This window comes from Thunnus maccoyii, chromosome 2 (assembly GCF_910596095.1).
Source record: "Thunnus maccoyii chromosome 2, fThuMac1.1, whole genome shotgun sequence".
Taxonomy (NCBI): domain Eukaryota; kingdom Metazoa; phylum Chordata; class Actinopteri; order Scombriformes; family Scombridae; genus Thunnus; species Thunnus maccoyii.
The window spans coordinates 23,289,640-23,306,236 of record NC_056534.1 but is presented as its reverse complement, the minus strand read 5'-3'; the positions used below and the strand labels follow the sequence as shown (position 1 = coordinate 23,306,236).

Here is a 16,597-nt window from a genome sequence, read left to right as displayed (position 1 = left end):
TGTGTGGTTGCTTGGCTATAGGGTGCATCTGATTCCCCAGCCAACTAATGCTGTGACTGTGTGCAATTTTTATTGCAGGTGCCAATGCCAAGAAGCATTCTACCTTTCAAGTGTGGAAAATACTGAAAAACTATCATTAACTGAAAATCAGATTTGTTCTGTCAGTGTGCTTAATCTCTGACATGATGAAAAGTGTATCAATAATGTTTGATATGTTTTATTTTTAGATTCTTATTTGTTCCTATAATTTCCTATATTCTCAATGTTTTTATGTCCCATGAGGGTGTAAATGCTTTCCTGGAGGTTTAACACCTTGATAAGAACATAAGTCTGAGGAAAACAGCAGATTTTTATGAATATTTTTAACATGAAAATAATCAAATTTTAAAATGTTGAAAACAGCATGAAATATTTGCTGTTTGCATCTTCAATTTCAAAATATAATTAGCAGCCTCATGAAAACCCCATTACCTTCCTGTTGTATTACTGGGTGTTTATACACTACAATAGAACACAGTTACTTTCAATTTTACAACTGCCTCTATAACTTAATAAGTCTTCTTTCTCCTTCTTTCTCCATAGTGATGGATAATGCTCATACTAAGACGGTGGAGGAAGTTCTAGGCTTCTTCAGTGTAAATGAGTCTACAGGTCTGAGCTGTGAGCAGCTGAAGAAGACCAGGGAGAGATGGGGACCCAACGGTACAAATGGAAACTGTTTTTTTTTTTAGATTAAGAGTTATTACATCTCTTTAAAACAAATAGATTATCCACTGTAGCTACACAACAGTAAAGCTCTGTTCAGTGGATTTCATCCAACTTTTGTTTATTAAAATGAATACCATTATACTACTAATAATGATAATGGGCATAATTATAGTAGCAAACATATTCATATAAAATGTGATTTTAGAATTAATTCAGGTTAAGGGTTTCTCATACACTGTCATGATGAAATGTGTACACAGATACACATTTACAGTAGTGTGCTGTCAATCTACATCACATCTATCATATATTCTAATGTCAGTAAAAAGTGTATCCGTGGTGATGATGATGTAACTATTTATTTTTTCCCCACCCTCTCTCCTTTCTTTCTACCTTTAACTCTTTATTTACTCGCAGAATTGCCAGCTGAAGAAGGTGAGTTATCTATCTATACCTGATTAATACATTCTATTTTTCCTTCTTACATCAGCTTCATCACTCTATGACTACCCCATCTAAGTCTTTCTTTCTTTCTCATTGTGTTCCTTGCTGTCCCCGTGCAGGGAAGTCACTTTGGGAACTGGTCTTGGAACAGTTTGAGGATCTGTTGGTTCGAATCTTGCTGCTGGCTGCGTGCATCTCCTTTGTAAGGAAACACACTCACATACAGTGGCGTGGCTTGGCTTTTCGACTAGGTGGGGCTACGGCCTTAAGTAGCTCTGTGTTGTTTAGCTGTGATCATGCGCCGTACAATGTAGCAGGGAGCCAGCTGCTGGTGGCTAGTGGATTGGCTAGCGGTTTGAAAAAGTATCTTTTGGTGGCCACTTAGCAACTGCAACCAATCAGAGCCACCAGGAAAAGCCGAAGATATTATACACATACTGCCATCGGGCACAGAAAAGTACGCCCTTTGGCACACAGACAAAGATTGTAGGCAGCGCTTTTTCATTAGTCATCGCACGTTTCTGTAATTATGTATGAGTTATGTGAGAGAAACAAGTGAAATTTACACACACATACAACACAACAATAACAATCTACAACAAATCCTCACCTTTCTCTCTGTCTTGTCATTTGTATCTCATAGACGCTGGCTTGGTTCGAAGAAGGGGAGGGGACAATCACAGCCTTTGTTGAACCCTTCGTCATCCTCCTCATCCTCATCGCCAATGCTATTGTAGGAGTATGGCAGGTAAACAGTGTGTGTGCATGTGTATAGGTGGATTGACAGTCACTTTGCATTGATCATATTGTGTTTAAGAGACACATTAAAGAGACAATTTAATTGCCAACTGCCAAAACCTCTGGACCATTCGGTAATATTGAGGCTCTAAAATGTTATGAATTGATTAAAATGATCAATCACATAATCATGCACAGTCATGCTAGGCTGTTTTTTACACTTGATGAGCTGATGTTTTTAAATTAAAGCTGACTGACACAGTATTTGCAGGACTTTAAAAGTCTCGAAAAGCAGTGAATTCATTTGCCTTAAAAAAGGCCTTAAAAGGTATGAAGGTCTTCAATATTTCATCTTTCCTGCTGTAGACAGGAACATTAGTTGTGGTAGATTTTTATGTGTTAGCGGGCTGTCAAGAGATGTTCTAAATCTATAAACTACAAGAGATTGTAGTTTGGTTGAGACTGGTGCGATAGTGGATTGTGCTGCAGGAAGCTGTTTAATCCAGTTTTGTGAAATTTCAGTCAGCACCATCAGACCTGCAGCAAACACTGTCACTACTGCAGCAACAGTAGCTAGGAGGCTCATCCAATCACTGTGGGCAAGTGTCAATTTTAGCAAAAATTTCAATTGATTAATTATTTTGTAATTGCTTAATCCATTAATCTAATTTCTGCCAGCTCATGTGAAAAGATTAATTATATTATGAAGAATTGTTGTTCTATACAGCCAGGAAGCACTGACAAAGATTATATAAATGACAATAAATTCATGTACTTGTGGTATTAAAAAGTCTTTTTAATTTGGTGAACACTGCAGAAACCCTGGACTGAGACTAAGCTAATTCGCCAAGCTGGCTACCGGCTGAGAACAGCCTGTATCAAAACTCTTGAGAATTTTAGGACCAAATCTCACAATGTAACTACTGCTACAAGCCATATACAATATGCATCTCACAATGTGCACTGTTGTACACTGTTTAACACTGAATTGGACCTGCTGAGGCAATATGACTGTGACTGGGGATATTAAAGACGCTGCATTTGTATACCATGCTGCAGTAACTGCTTAAAGATGCACTATGTAAGATTTGGCCAGAATCTTAGTTTAAAACATTCAAATATGAACTAAAATTGTCAACAGAAAGTGAAGCAATAACAGTTTTGACGTTATGTCAAAGACGTCTATGTGTTGCAGAGATATCTACTGAAGTTAGCATATGAACTAACTAGCCTGGCCCGCCCTGTCTCATAATACCACTTTGCACCTCAGGGTGAGTCATTATAGCATCTGGTCTGCGTTCAGTCCAACATGAAAGGAAGAAGTAGTAGCGCTGCCCCAAGCTACCGGCAGCAATGGCAGAGATTAGCCAGACTGAAAGCTGTTGTAAGTTTTACTGTAGGACTGTTAATATGTCACTTTATTAAGTTTTATTATTTATAGGTGAGAAAGTAACTATTTAGATTCCTAATATGTGGTCAGTTTATCCAAATAACCCCTGTTTGAAAATTTGTGCCAACGTTGTCGGGAGATGCCGCTACATTCAGCTACATTTCATGAAATAATATTTTTAAAGTGATTACATTTCGCTGTATCACTGCTGACTTTTGTGAAGCTTAGCTGCATTTTTGAGTGCCATCTCTGGTCTGCCTTATGATCAGCAGAATGAAAAAGGTTATTTAATAATAAATTAATAAATCACCAGAGTTCTCACCACCCATGGCATATCTGAAATGCACTGGAATATGACTTTATTACTATAATTCTTTTCAGAGACACTGGCCACATATGGGACAACATTGTGGTTCATGTTGTGTTGTGTTTGTTTCTTTTTTCGTCTGGTGTTTCCTGTTGACCTAGTTTGGGTTGTAAAAAAGGCCCAATTAGGGCAGCTGCAGGTTTTCAAAGCCTGTTGGATGTGCTTCTTTTTCTTGAGAGATTATTACTATTATATGCTCTCATGCTCTCATGAACCCATCACCATTCTCCCATGTAATTAAGTGCTGAAAATATCCATCTCTCAAACGGGGTGGGGGGGGGGGGGGGGGGATTAGCAGGAAGCTACATGTTTCTCCATTTTCTATTTATCTGTTTAGCGTCATCAGGTTAGGCTAACCCATTGTTGCTAACTTTGGAGCTAACCCCTTCACTTTTCCAGCAGTTGGGGAAACAACAGACGTGACTCTTCATGGTCTTGACAAGCTGCAGCATTTATTAACTGACACACTGTAGTCTGTACTGTACATTTACCGCCAGACTGACAACTTACTGCTAACCTTTTCCTCTGCTCTGCTCGCATCCACCGTTATTTTTCTGCCGCTCGCTCTCTCGCTTAACCACTCACTCACTTACGCTCTGCCCTATTCCTTAAAAGGAGTTACGTTACCTTCAGTTTCCCAGGGAACGACACAGATGTTAACTCACATTTCGAGACAGCACTGCTCAGCTGCTCCCAAACACTATTGATTTGCGAATTAATGGATATTTGACATTATTTTTGACATTTAAAAAATAATTTTTTGGTCTGGTGGGGCTTCTCGTTGGCCTGGCAGCCTGCCAGGCCTCTGCTATTATAGGGGAAACACTGCTATAATAACTGTTGCTTCCTGTATCCCCCTCCCGCCTGTGTTCGTCTTCACATGAGGATAATCATGCTGGAAGGGATTTTTCCATCAATAATTCTAACTTCCACATCAGCAATTGAGAAAAAACTCTTTTTTTGGTGCTGTTAAAATGTCTCACATGTTACTTATTAATCAGAAGGCAACTTTCTATGTTGCTGTGTATTTCAGGAGCGTAATGCAGAGAATGCCATTGAGGCTCTGAAGGAGTACGAGCCAGAGATGGGCAAAGTCTACCGACAAGACAAGAAGAGCGTCCAGAGAGTCAGAGCCCGAGATATTGTTCCTGGAGATATTGTGGAAGTCGCCGGTACGTAGAGAAATAACACTACAAGAAGCACCATTGTTCTCATCATACATGTATTGAAAGGTATATCTCCACTTAGTCTGACTGAGCCTGAGACACTGTGCAATGTGCAATTTTTGTCACCTTAAAATACATTTTAAATGTCTCTTGAGTGTCAAATGCTCACCCTGTGTTGGCTTTAAACTTGTTGGCTCCTCCATCATAGACAACAAATTCAATTCAATTTAACACCATGAAAAATTGTGACATCTTAAAACATGTCAAAAGAAACTTCCTAAATCACACCTTCAGCATAATCTATCACCATGTTGAAGTGAAAAGGTGTTCATTTGCATTTTGAAGGTGAAAAAATCAGCATACAGATGATCTTATAAAAAGAATCAACACTGCTAGTCAAGTCACAGTCACCTGTACTGTATAAACAACAGTCTGCAAGCTAGCTTTGCAACTTGTTTTTGTCCATCTAAAGCATTATCTGTATATGAAGCCAGACTTAATGAGGCCTGACGTCACCCGTTTTTGCATTAGAACTACTTTAAAGCCCAGAGTTGCCTTGGACCTAAGCTTACGCTAGCTTACTGGGAACACTGAGTGGTGCTCTTGAGCTTAAGGTACTTCCACATTGGCTTCAGTCTCTAGCTATCATAGTTGCCACTTGATCTAAAGCTGCATTCATAGGTTTTCTGCCCACTAGAGGTTTACTGAGCTCCAAAACGAGCTGACAGACACACAAGCCCGACATGCTATGGCCACACAAAGTTGATAAGGCTAATGTGTTAGCAAGACATGGGCTACCATTACATTCGTTTGAAGTCAAGTTTCTGCATTACTCCCCACTAACTCCTAATTATCTGGCTCTTTAGCTGCTAGCTCTTTCTTCACCAGCTAGGTGCTAACTACGACTATGTTCACTTTAAGCCAGCTAAATTCTAAAACACTGTCTTCGAATATAAACAACATGCCTCCACAGCAGGAGCTTCATCTTGTTTCTGCAAATACCCCCATCCACATTAAAATGCCAAAACAGGTAATTCTCCTACTGAGCATGAGCGGAAGAGAGACGAGCAAGTCAGCAAGCCGCCAGGAAGCATGTGGAATTTGACATAGTAGTCAAATGTGTAATTACAACTTCAGGGTCCGACAGGTGCCCCCAAAATAGATGCATTTACGAATTTAGCTGGCTTAGTGTCGACATGACCTTTGTCTTTCTGCCATTTGGTGCTGAGCAGGTAGCGTGCAGTGGGTTTATAGGAGCGGTTGGTCTTGTGCTCAAACCAAAACAATAGGCTAAATAACTCAGTAGAATTGCAGAGTTGAGTGATAATTATTCAACGCTAACAATACAAAAATCTATCAATGCAGCTTTAAATTTCTTATCTTTTACAGTACTCAAAGTTCAGTAGATAACCTTTGACTAATTTAGTGCCAAGAAAATCCACGTCTACTCTCAAAATCCAAGCAGGTGTAATTGTACTTCAATACAATAATCAATAATGGAAAATTGGAGCAAGTTTACAAGGCATGTTTTTTACGTATTTGACAGCTGTGTATTAGAGTCTACACTGCTGCCGTGAGTATGGAATGACCTTTGGATTTAAGCACTGTGCATTTCCACTTTAGACATGGCTGAAATAACATTGTGGCATCTTTGTTTAGTCCTTCCTGGCAAACATCTTAATCTACATGCCTGCTGCTACCTCTCTGCCCTCTCAGCTGGCTTTTATCGTCATGGTAACCCAGTGAGAGGCACGCAAGGCCTTCATGAAAAATATTTGATTTGATTGCATCTCAAAGCCAGAATCTTGGAGGGTTTTGGAGTACAGATTCATGAAAGCTAAAATACACAGCAAGAATAGTATGGTCTAAAGCAATTGATTGAATCTTTTCTGAACAGTATGTTTATGCTTTGTGTGAAAGTTAAGCTAATGGCCTTGACTGTAAATCATTTCCATCCATGTGGAGTGTTTTTTGACTGCCTCCATCTTTCTCAAGTGTTTTAGAGTGTTAGAGTACATTTAGAGTTTTAAGGTGTGTGTGACGGCCAGCGTTTGCATCCAATGCCCTGTCTCTTATGTGAGCACTTGTCGTCAATTTGACCGACCACATTAGAGGGGATGGAATATCTAATCTGGTCGACAGCAGTGTTTTCCACATCTCTCAGTGCCTTCCAGCATTTTTCAAGGTCTTTCAAGGTTGTTTTCAAGGTCTGTTTGAGCATTGTCAGTTGTAGTAACAGCCTGCACACACACACACACTCTCACACACATATGATTTTAGCTTGACCCAGTAGGAAAACTGTTGAATCCTCCCGATTCAACTGCTATTTCAGGCGGCTCAGAGAGTGGAAACAGGGTTAGGAGTGTGTCTGTGTCTTTGTGTGTGCGTGTGTGCATGCGTGCGTGTGTGTGTAAGTGATCCAGTGCCCTTCCATCTGTAGTAAAAGTATTTGTCTCCCAGAGCATGGGAACTCAGTGACAGTAATCAGAGCTGGAACCACAGGACAGAGCTTGAAGCTGTTGTTGTTATATTCTCTTTTTAACATCTTTTGGCAGAACATAATGCAGTGAGCAATATGATTTTTCCTGCAGCCGTTGATACATTTTTGGACTGAAGCTGCCGGTAACATCATTATCACAAAAAACCTTAAAATGATGACAGATTTAATAGCATAACCTTTCTGTTTGTGATGTGTGCCATCAGAAGAAGGCCTGTTAAAATAAACTGTTTCCAGACCTCTGAATTGCTGCCCAAATCTCTGATGGTTTTTTTTCAGCAAGTTTAAATTAGGGCTGTCACTCTCTTTGAAAAAATCAAGTTCAAATGAATGAGAACTTACTCTAGTTTGTAAGAGGTAATTTGAAAACCTCAACTATATTGTAGAACTGACGTTCTGTTCAGTTTAGGTGCTTCCACTGCCTCACTCAAGTGAAAAGCTGTCATTGCTATAAGGCAGCTTTATTTTTAAAAGACCATCTGCAGTGTTGAATCTAAAATGCTTCAACACATTACATCTAATATAGTTTGGTGTCTTGATTATACACATAGCATGGCCTGATAGTTTACTCCATTTTGCATTAACAAAGACATCAACAGTCTAGTCTACTGACAGACCAACAGGGCATGCAAAAGATAAAATGCGCTTCACAAACGCCCCCTGTTGGAGTATAAGGCATGGCCTGCTGTGCTTACACACTGAATTTTGACAGATCATGATAAAAGTTAAAATCTATTTTTTCTGACATTAGAGTGGTAATTCAAATGTCAAGGTGACAGTCCTCAATCAATTATGTCTGGTAGTGTGCTCATTGCCAGATGGCAGAAAGACAACCAAGCCAATCAGAGCTTTGCAGGTGGGATTAAGAGAAGGGAGGTTATCCTTCTGTGTGACAGCCAGAAAAAAGGTCACAGAAATGGCAGCAAGCATGGATGACTTAAATGACTATACAGCTGATATAGGGTGATATAATTGAACTAAGAAATAACTCTTAAACTGACTTATCTCTTTGATAACTATGGTTTATTATGAGTTTGGTTTTGTTTTTGTTGCCCTGAACATCGACTCTGTTGGTTATGGAAATTTTATTCTCACAAAATTGCTAAACTAGTCAATAAAAATCTGTAAAATCCTGCAAAAACACTAAGCAAGCTCCGTAGACTGATTTAGACAGGTGAGATTAAGTAAATGGACCATGAGTTAGGATAATCAATCAAATTATTTTTACTCTATTTATAGATACTTGAATTGTTGTTTATAATTTAATTGAAATACATAGAATTTTTTATTTGCATTTTCAGAAATTATAAATTATAAAAAACACCAAAATCCAGGAAATCTTGCTAGATATTTGTCCTTAAGTGGTGCAGACATCCATGGGACACACACACATGCACTCACACAAACATACACATGCATATGTACACACACATGTGAGTGTGTGCGTACCATAGACTGCACATAAAGATGACAGCTCCCCAGAAGTGAAGCCAAAATATCTTGATTGCCCCCTGGTGGCTGGCTGCAGTATAGTTCATAAGTCCCGCCCCCTCCATGTTAGTGGATAGGACATGAGCCAAACTAAAAAATCAAGGTACACATCAAATTTTTCCCAAAGATGGATTCTGTCATTTCAGATAGTTCTTATCATGCTAATGTTTGTCCAAGTGCTCATTTTTCTTACAAGTTTGTTTTTAATTAGTTATTGGACGATATAGAAAGGGGGTCTGACGTCATGATTGACAGCTGTAACAACCACTCTCAAACCTCCGTCAGGCCGCGGAACAGCTGAGGGAGTGTGTTCCGTGGGCCATCATCCCGCTGCCCAACTCTACTGCACAGACCATCAAGCAAGATGGCCGCTCCCATATATTCACACCCACATTCTTGTGTATACCCATGTACAAAGAAAAAGACATCAGTGCAATTAATATCATCTTTAGTATTGTCTTAGTTATCATATCTAGGGTCATTAGAAGTATTGTGTCTTATATTTGGACAGTGTTCAGTTTTAAACATTAAAGATGCACTGCACTGGAGTTAGCTTGAAGCTAATTTGCATCTGTAGTCCCCCCCCAATCAAAACATACAACAGCACAACAACAAACAGTACAAAGCAAAAAAAACAACAACAAAAAAACACAACAAAAACAAAAAAAAAACAAAAAAAAAAAACACAGAACACACCATACCAAATACAAAGCTACACACAATAGCACATCACATACACCCACAATGTCAATTAAAAATTAATAATGTAAACTAGACTCAGTGGTCACACAGCTGATTTGTCTTTAGTTGATGTTTTAATTTGGCCTTGAATGCATTGATAGAACTACAGTTCTTCATATCATCAGGTAGGACATTCCACTGAGTTGTAACTTTCACAGAGAAAGCTGACTGCCCAAATGCAGTGCGACAAAATGGTATGGTACAATTTTGTATAGAGGATATTCTGGAGGATCTAGTAGAACTTGTTTTATGAAGAGCTGCAGACAACCAGCACACCTCCAACAGGTAAACTACTTATTTTACTTTGCTGCGCTGTGTAATGGCGTCATGGCTTGGTGTAACTACTCATGGGGCGGAGCAGCAAACTCACACACTGTGCATGTAGCAGGTGTCCATATAAAGAAATCCGTCACAAACTGATGTCAGCTCGGGCCAAAAGTAGAAAAAACTGTTGGAAACCGAGCGTTCAGAGCAGTCTAAAGCTGCTGCTTTTTGCTCACAGGGATTACTGCTACATACGTTTACCTTGTTATTTGACACGTCGGCCAGTTTTAACATGAACATCCAAAATTGTGACATTATATATATATCTGAAAATAAGGAAAAGCATAGTACGTCCCCTTTAAGAAATGTTGTCATTTGTTTAATGACAACTTTCTCAGCAACCTTTGAGAGCACTGGCGGTATACTTATTGGTCTGTAGTTACTGGCTTCAAGGCGGTCTCCAGATTTAAAAATAGGCGTGACAATGGCACATTTCCAGTCATCAGGAAAGGAGCTGTGTTTAAAAGACAAGTTAATTAAATGAGCAATAGGGGGAGTTAAAATATCTTTGTGTGATTTGATAAACATAGTGTCTAATTGGAAAGCATCTCTACTTTTGGAGCTTTTTAAGGAGCTGATGATTTTGTTTACTTGTAACTCATTAGTCTCTACCAGCTTGAAAACCTGGCCTGTAGCATCTAACTCATATAAAGACTCAAGAAAAAAAATATTAAAGACAGAAGCAACAGTAAAATGATCTTCAATTAACTTTCCCTGTACTTTGAGTTTAAAATCTCCTAAAAATTTTGGGTCCCTCCTTGTGGGATTATCAATGTTTTTCCAGATCAATTTACTGTTTCCTTTTGCCTCATTCAAAATATTGAGATAAAAACAAGATTTAGCTTCTCTTAGCTCTTGTTTTTTTAGTACATCAAAGAGGAAACCTCTCACTTGGAAACATCTAAATAAATGATAATTGAGTTGACAGCAATTTTTTGACTGGCAATCGACACAATGGTGTCTATTGTTTATTGTCCAGATTCTCAACATATGTTTTTTTATATTTGGAGAAAGGCAGAACAGTTAGTGGTATATCTCCACAATATAACTCCATTTCCCTCCATCTTGTATGTGAGCTTTCTAGTATACATACTTTGGCATTTCTTACTTGTGCTGCTTGATAGTAAGCTTGCAGGTTTGGTAAATTTAGAGTGCCCATTTCTTTGGGCAGTTTTAAGATATTCCATTTTTATTCTTGGTTTTCTGCCATTCCATATGAATTTCATTATTATGGAATCCCACTGTTTGAACATGTTAAAGACAATATATATGGGTAGTGCTTTGAAAAGGAATATATTCATCTGTATAATTTTAACTCTTTTCCAAAGGGAAAAAGGGATTATAGACCATCTATTTAAGTCTTGTTTAATTTGCCTTGTTAATTCTCCAAAGTTTTTGAAATACAGATTGTCCAGACTCTTTTTTAGATTTATCCCAAGATATTTTATCCTTTCCACATCCTTCTCCCAATTACATTCATTAACCCTTCAATTGACTGTTCAGGCTTAGATAAATAAATGAATATATCATCTGTGTACATGGACAGTTTATGATTTTCTCCTGCTGTATATATGCCTTTTATTTTTTGTTCTAACCTAATACAGTCTGCCAGTGGTTCAGTACATAAGGCAAAGATCAGTGGGGATAACAGATCTCCCAGCCTAGTGCCTTTCAATATTTTAAAGATATTAAACATTACCCTATTAACTTTGACTCTCGCATTTGGTTGTTTATACATAGCTTTCAACTAATTTATAAAGATGGTGTGTAAACCAAAGTTCCTTAAGGTTTCAAATAGAGAAGGACATAGGACCTTATTAAAGACCTCAGCATCTAAGGTAACCCTTCCCACAGAGAGATTCTGTGTCTGAGCTGTTTCTATAATGTTGAATGTTCTTCTCACATTTTCAACAATTGTCTTTGACTAATCAACCCAGTTTGATCTGGATTTATTAGTTGTGGTATAATTTTTGCTATTCTGGTGGCTAGTATTGAAGATAGAAGTTTATGATCTGTGTTTAAAAGACTGATTGGCCTATAGGATGAACAATATATAGGATTTTTACCTTGCTTATGTATTACTGTTATAATAGCAGAGTTCCACGTCGCTGCCTATATTTTATTATCCAATGCCAATTTATAAGCTTTACATAGAAGTGGAACAAGGTCATACTTGAATTCTTGTAAAACGTTCATATATCCATCACTTCCAGGAGACTCATGTATCTTAAGTTTATTAATATGATTATAAATCTCGTCCTCTGATATTGCCTTTGTAAGTGTGATATTCTGTTCTTCTGTAACTTTAGGTAAGTTTAACTTTTGGAAAAACTGCATCAACTTGTCCTTGTTTACAATATTTTGAGCATCATCATAGAGATCCTGGTAATTTGCAAATTGATTTGCTGTCTCATTCCAACCCCTTATTAATATCTTTGTATGCTTTTCATTTAATTGCACTTCTGTTGCCTTTTTTGCTGTTTTTTAACTTTGTAGGCCAACACCTTAGCTGCTCTTTGGCCTCCATTGTATGTTCTTTGTCTTACAAAGGATGGTGATTTTTCTACTTCCGTATTTAAGAAATCATTCATTGTTGCTTTAGCCTCTTTAAGGTTCTTCAATACTGAGGTTTCCCCAGAAGTTTTATATACTTTTTCTAATTCTTCAATATTCCTCTCGAGTTTTTCTTGCGTTTTCTTTTTGTTTTTTCTTAAAAGAGGCGTAGGCTATTATTTCACCCCATAGAACAACCTTTGCCCCTTCCCATAGTATTGCTGGATTTATATCTTCTGTATCATTATACTTTATATATTCTTGTAGCAAATTCTTTTTAAACTCATTTTCTAAAAGAAGGGAGTTATTAAATCTCCAAATATCAGAGCTTTTTTTCCTTACTCCTCCTTAATGTCATTTGTAAAGGTGCATGGTCTGATAGATGTATTTGGCCAATTTTAATACTAACTATAGATAAGTCTTTTGAGAACATAAAGAAATAATCAAGTCTTGAATAGTTTCCTGTAACTGAGGAATAATATGTGTAATCTCTTTGAATTGGATTTAAAGTTCGCCATACATCCACTATTTCAATATCTTTATAGAATTTCCTCATCAGAAGTGTGTCCTTTTGGGCCTGTGTTTTGTACTACTTTGTGAATTCATTTTTTGATTCATCAATAGATTAAAATCTCGTCCTAACACATTTATCCCTTTACTTTGTAGTGTAACTAAATCAATAATCCTCTCAATTGTACCTGGGCCTTCCTCAGGGGGATTGTATATATTTAATAGTGTGATATAGTCTCTATCTATCTTCCCTACCACAAAAACATATCTGCCCTCTTTGTCACAGACTGTATTCTCTACCTTAAATGGGATATGGTTCCTTATCATAATTATAACACCTCTTCTGAATGAGTGGTAGGATGAATAAAAAACCTGGGCATTAAACAATTTTGCTAATTTCTCGAGTGTGTTTCTTGCATAAATACAATATCACCTCCTTGACGCTTCATTTGTGCAAGCACTTTAGTCTTCTTAATGAGCTTGTTCAGACCATTAATATTGAATGAAATTATGTTAATGTTCATACACTATCACTTCATATTTTTTATTTTAAAAGCACTACTCCCTGTATCCAAGAACAAGTTTTCCCATTTTTATTCAACAATGTATCCTATAGACCTTCTAAACCAGCGTAGATATTTTTAAATACCTTATTTGTAAAGAAAACATCGAATATATCCTCAAATTTCCTAAGATAACAAAAAGAATGTACAAAACTAAGAAAAGAAAAAAGAAAAAGACAGGATATAACTTCCACTTGTGCTACCAAGCGCTTAAGGTAGCTGTCCACAGTCTTCCACGCTTGTGTTCGTGCATGGATGCTAAGGTCTTGAGCTAAGGCCCAGAGCTGCAAGATCTTAGAAACAGCTCTATAGAATATTTGCATCTATTTAGGTGGTTCACATGAATTTATAGTGTGAGGGAAAGTGAGTAGCATCAAAATTGTATGCGTGTGAGTGTGTGAGTGTAAATACCTGTCTTTCAGTTTGTTGAAGCTCTCTGTTTAGAGATGTTCATTTCCAAAAAGAGCAACAGTGTTCTTGATGATCGGACATTTCAGTTCAGGCTCAAACCTTATGTCCCACAGAACGGATTGGCCCAGTCCATGCGATTCTTTTCAGGCAAGTTCTGCTTCTCAACTTGCAGTTGATTCCATATCCACGCAGGCCGTCTGCTGCTTCCCAAGCTGAGTTGAATACCACCACTTCATTCTCAAAGAAAACTTTGAGCCTGTTTGGATAGAGTGACTGGAATCTGATATTCTTCAATTTCAGTTGTTTCTTAATCTCAATATATTCTTTCTTTTTATTCTGCAGAGTAGTAGAGTGGTCCGCTTCCCTCTGAACTCGATGACCTCTGGGCTCTTTCTGTCCCCAGATTGAGTTCAGGGGATAAGTTTAAAATTCTTAAAATGCTCAATAAACTTGAGCTGTTCTCGGAATCCTCTGTCACTTGGTTTTCCAGATCTTGGCATTTCTCTTGTAGTGTACTGATTACTTTGCAGAAGGAAGGATAACAGTCTCTCTGCAAAAGCATTGCAGTCCTCTGAAGTGCTTACCTGAGATTCTGCTTCTTCAAGTCTGCTGTCCCGTTTTTTGACTGTTTCATTCAGAGTTGTCACTTTCTCTTCCAGTTGGTCAAATCTATGTTTCATTTCATCGCAGAGTGACTTTATTTCTGGCTTCAACTCCAAATTTAAATCTGCTTTCAGTTCAGAGAACATTGTCACATTGTCAGAGCTGCGTCTGGATTCATGCTTCGCTCTTTTTCGCTGCTGTTTTCTGGTGGTTACTTTACTCGTATGGGTCAGCTTTCTGCAGGTTTACCTGCACATTTATTTTCAAAAGTAGGCTATTTATCTGTAAAAACACATCAAATTGTTTATTTGTTTGAAGGCGTGGAGAGCTTGACTAATCCTCCATCTCTCGCCACTTGACCCGTAAGTCCCCCCTTAAATACATAGAATTTAAGACATTAATTAGACCTAACTTGTAAGTTTTTTAAGCAGTGTTTTTAAATTAAATAGAAAAGGTATGAATATATTTACTCCAGTTAAATGTTTCAGTACTCTCTCCAACAATGTCAAGGTTTTTTTGTTTTTTTTTTGTAGTGCTTTAATAGATCTCAGAAATAGCTGAGAGCTTTTAAACTGGCCAGTATAACAATCCCGAATGGAAGAAACCAAAAGTCTGATATGTCCGTGCAGCCTCTCAATACATTTCTTTCTCTGAACTGCTCTCTCTGAGTTTCTCTGACTCACTCACATATAAACACTTGTAAACAGTTTATGAACAGCTGTGTTCTTTCTAAAGAAAGAATGCTAACCTTTCATCTGTTAGACGTCTGTCCTTATTTGCATCTGTTTTATCCAGTAAACAGATTTCATCTCTCTAGTCTCAAGTGAAACAGTTTGTTAAAAAGTACTATTGTAGGTAACAAGACTGTTGTCTGTTAGGCAACTGCAGCATTTGGAGAAACAAGTTTGACAGGAGGGAGAGAAGTGGAGTGTTTTGCTTGTTTAAGCCACAGTGTCTGTGGTGGCATTACTGGACCATTAACATGAAAAAAAGAGGTGAAGTTGAGACAAATCCAGGACATTATGTTGGCCAAAATACCTGTTTTTTGTGTGTGGGTAAGATTACAACTCTTTCATTAGATGATTGTTTTGAATATTTTTGATAAAACATTCATAATCTATATAATCACATGGTACAAGACCAGAGTTTGTCTCCTTGTGGTTTTAACTCCCATAATTAACAGAGAAACCCGTCATACTGAAAACAATGCTAATCTAAACATGCAAAATAACTAAAAAAGACTTAGTCTTTATCTTAAAAGAGAATGCAGAGGAGGCTGCCTGGTGTGTCCATGTCTGTGTTTTACAATCTGCCATCCTGACTGTGTCAATTTAAGAATAGTTGTGATGGTAAATGGAGTGGGAATGTTTGCTTGTCATCCAGGGAGAGTGGCTTCTCTGGTTTATAACCTTGCTTGCTTTTTTATTGGTGAGGCAGTAGGTGAGGAGAAAGGGAAATCAAGAAACTCTTCTATATAATCTACATTTACGTTGCATAAAGGTATTTCATGATGTATAACAGTAAATCTATGCTTTGTTATGCTACTGTTTGGATTTTCGGAAGTATTACTATTGTCACTTAATTTTGAGCGAGGAAAAGCAAACCAAAGTTCATATACAGAATTCAGTGCAGACACCATATTTGTGTTACTCTGAACTAAATACAGTGATGAAAGGTGAAATAAAGAATCTTTGTCTTTTCTCTCTTCCCACCACCCCTCAGTTGGTGACAAGGTACCAGCTGACATCAGGCTGACTTCCATCCGTTCCACCACTCTGAGAGTGGACCAGTCCATCCTGACGGGGGAGTCTGTCTCAGTGCTTAAACACACAGACCCTGTACCAGATCCCCGAGCTGTCAACCAGGACAAGAAGAACATGCTTTTCTCTGTGAGTCTCAAAAACCATATGTCATTGTGTTTCTATCATTTTTCCTTTTTGGGGGGTTGTCACTTTTGTACTTTTACTTTTTGTTAATCCAATCAACATAAAACACACAGCCAGGAAAAGTCAAGTGTTTAAGTCTTTAAAATGTTTTACTTGAAGGATGATGTTTATTTTGACTCAATCCCACACATACAGTCCTGCCACA

The 16,597-nt window shown here is 37.8% G+C and overlaps 1 protein-coding gene across 1 annotated transcript in view; it reads left to right on the top strand.

The window, feature by feature from the left end:
* si:dkey-28b4.8 (sarcoplasmic/endoplasmic reticulum calcium ATPase 2) overlaps positions 1-16,597 on the top strand; it is a 37,397-nt gene that overhangs the window by 2,713 nt on the left and 18,087 nt on the right. Inside the window, exons 3-8 of the mRNA XM_042427673.1 lie at positions 583-702; positions 1,126-1,143; positions 1,272-1,354; positions 1,796-1,900; positions 4,681-4,819; positions 16,229-16,395. Coding sequence (XP_042283607.1) covers positions 583-702; positions 1,126-1,143; positions 1,272-1,354; positions 1,796-1,900; positions 4,681-4,819; positions 16,229-16,395 — 632 coding nt within the window. The remainder of the gene's footprint in view (positions 1-582; positions 703-1,125; positions 1,144-1,271; positions 1,355-1,795; positions 1,901-4,680; positions 4,820-16,228; positions 16,396-16,597) is intronic.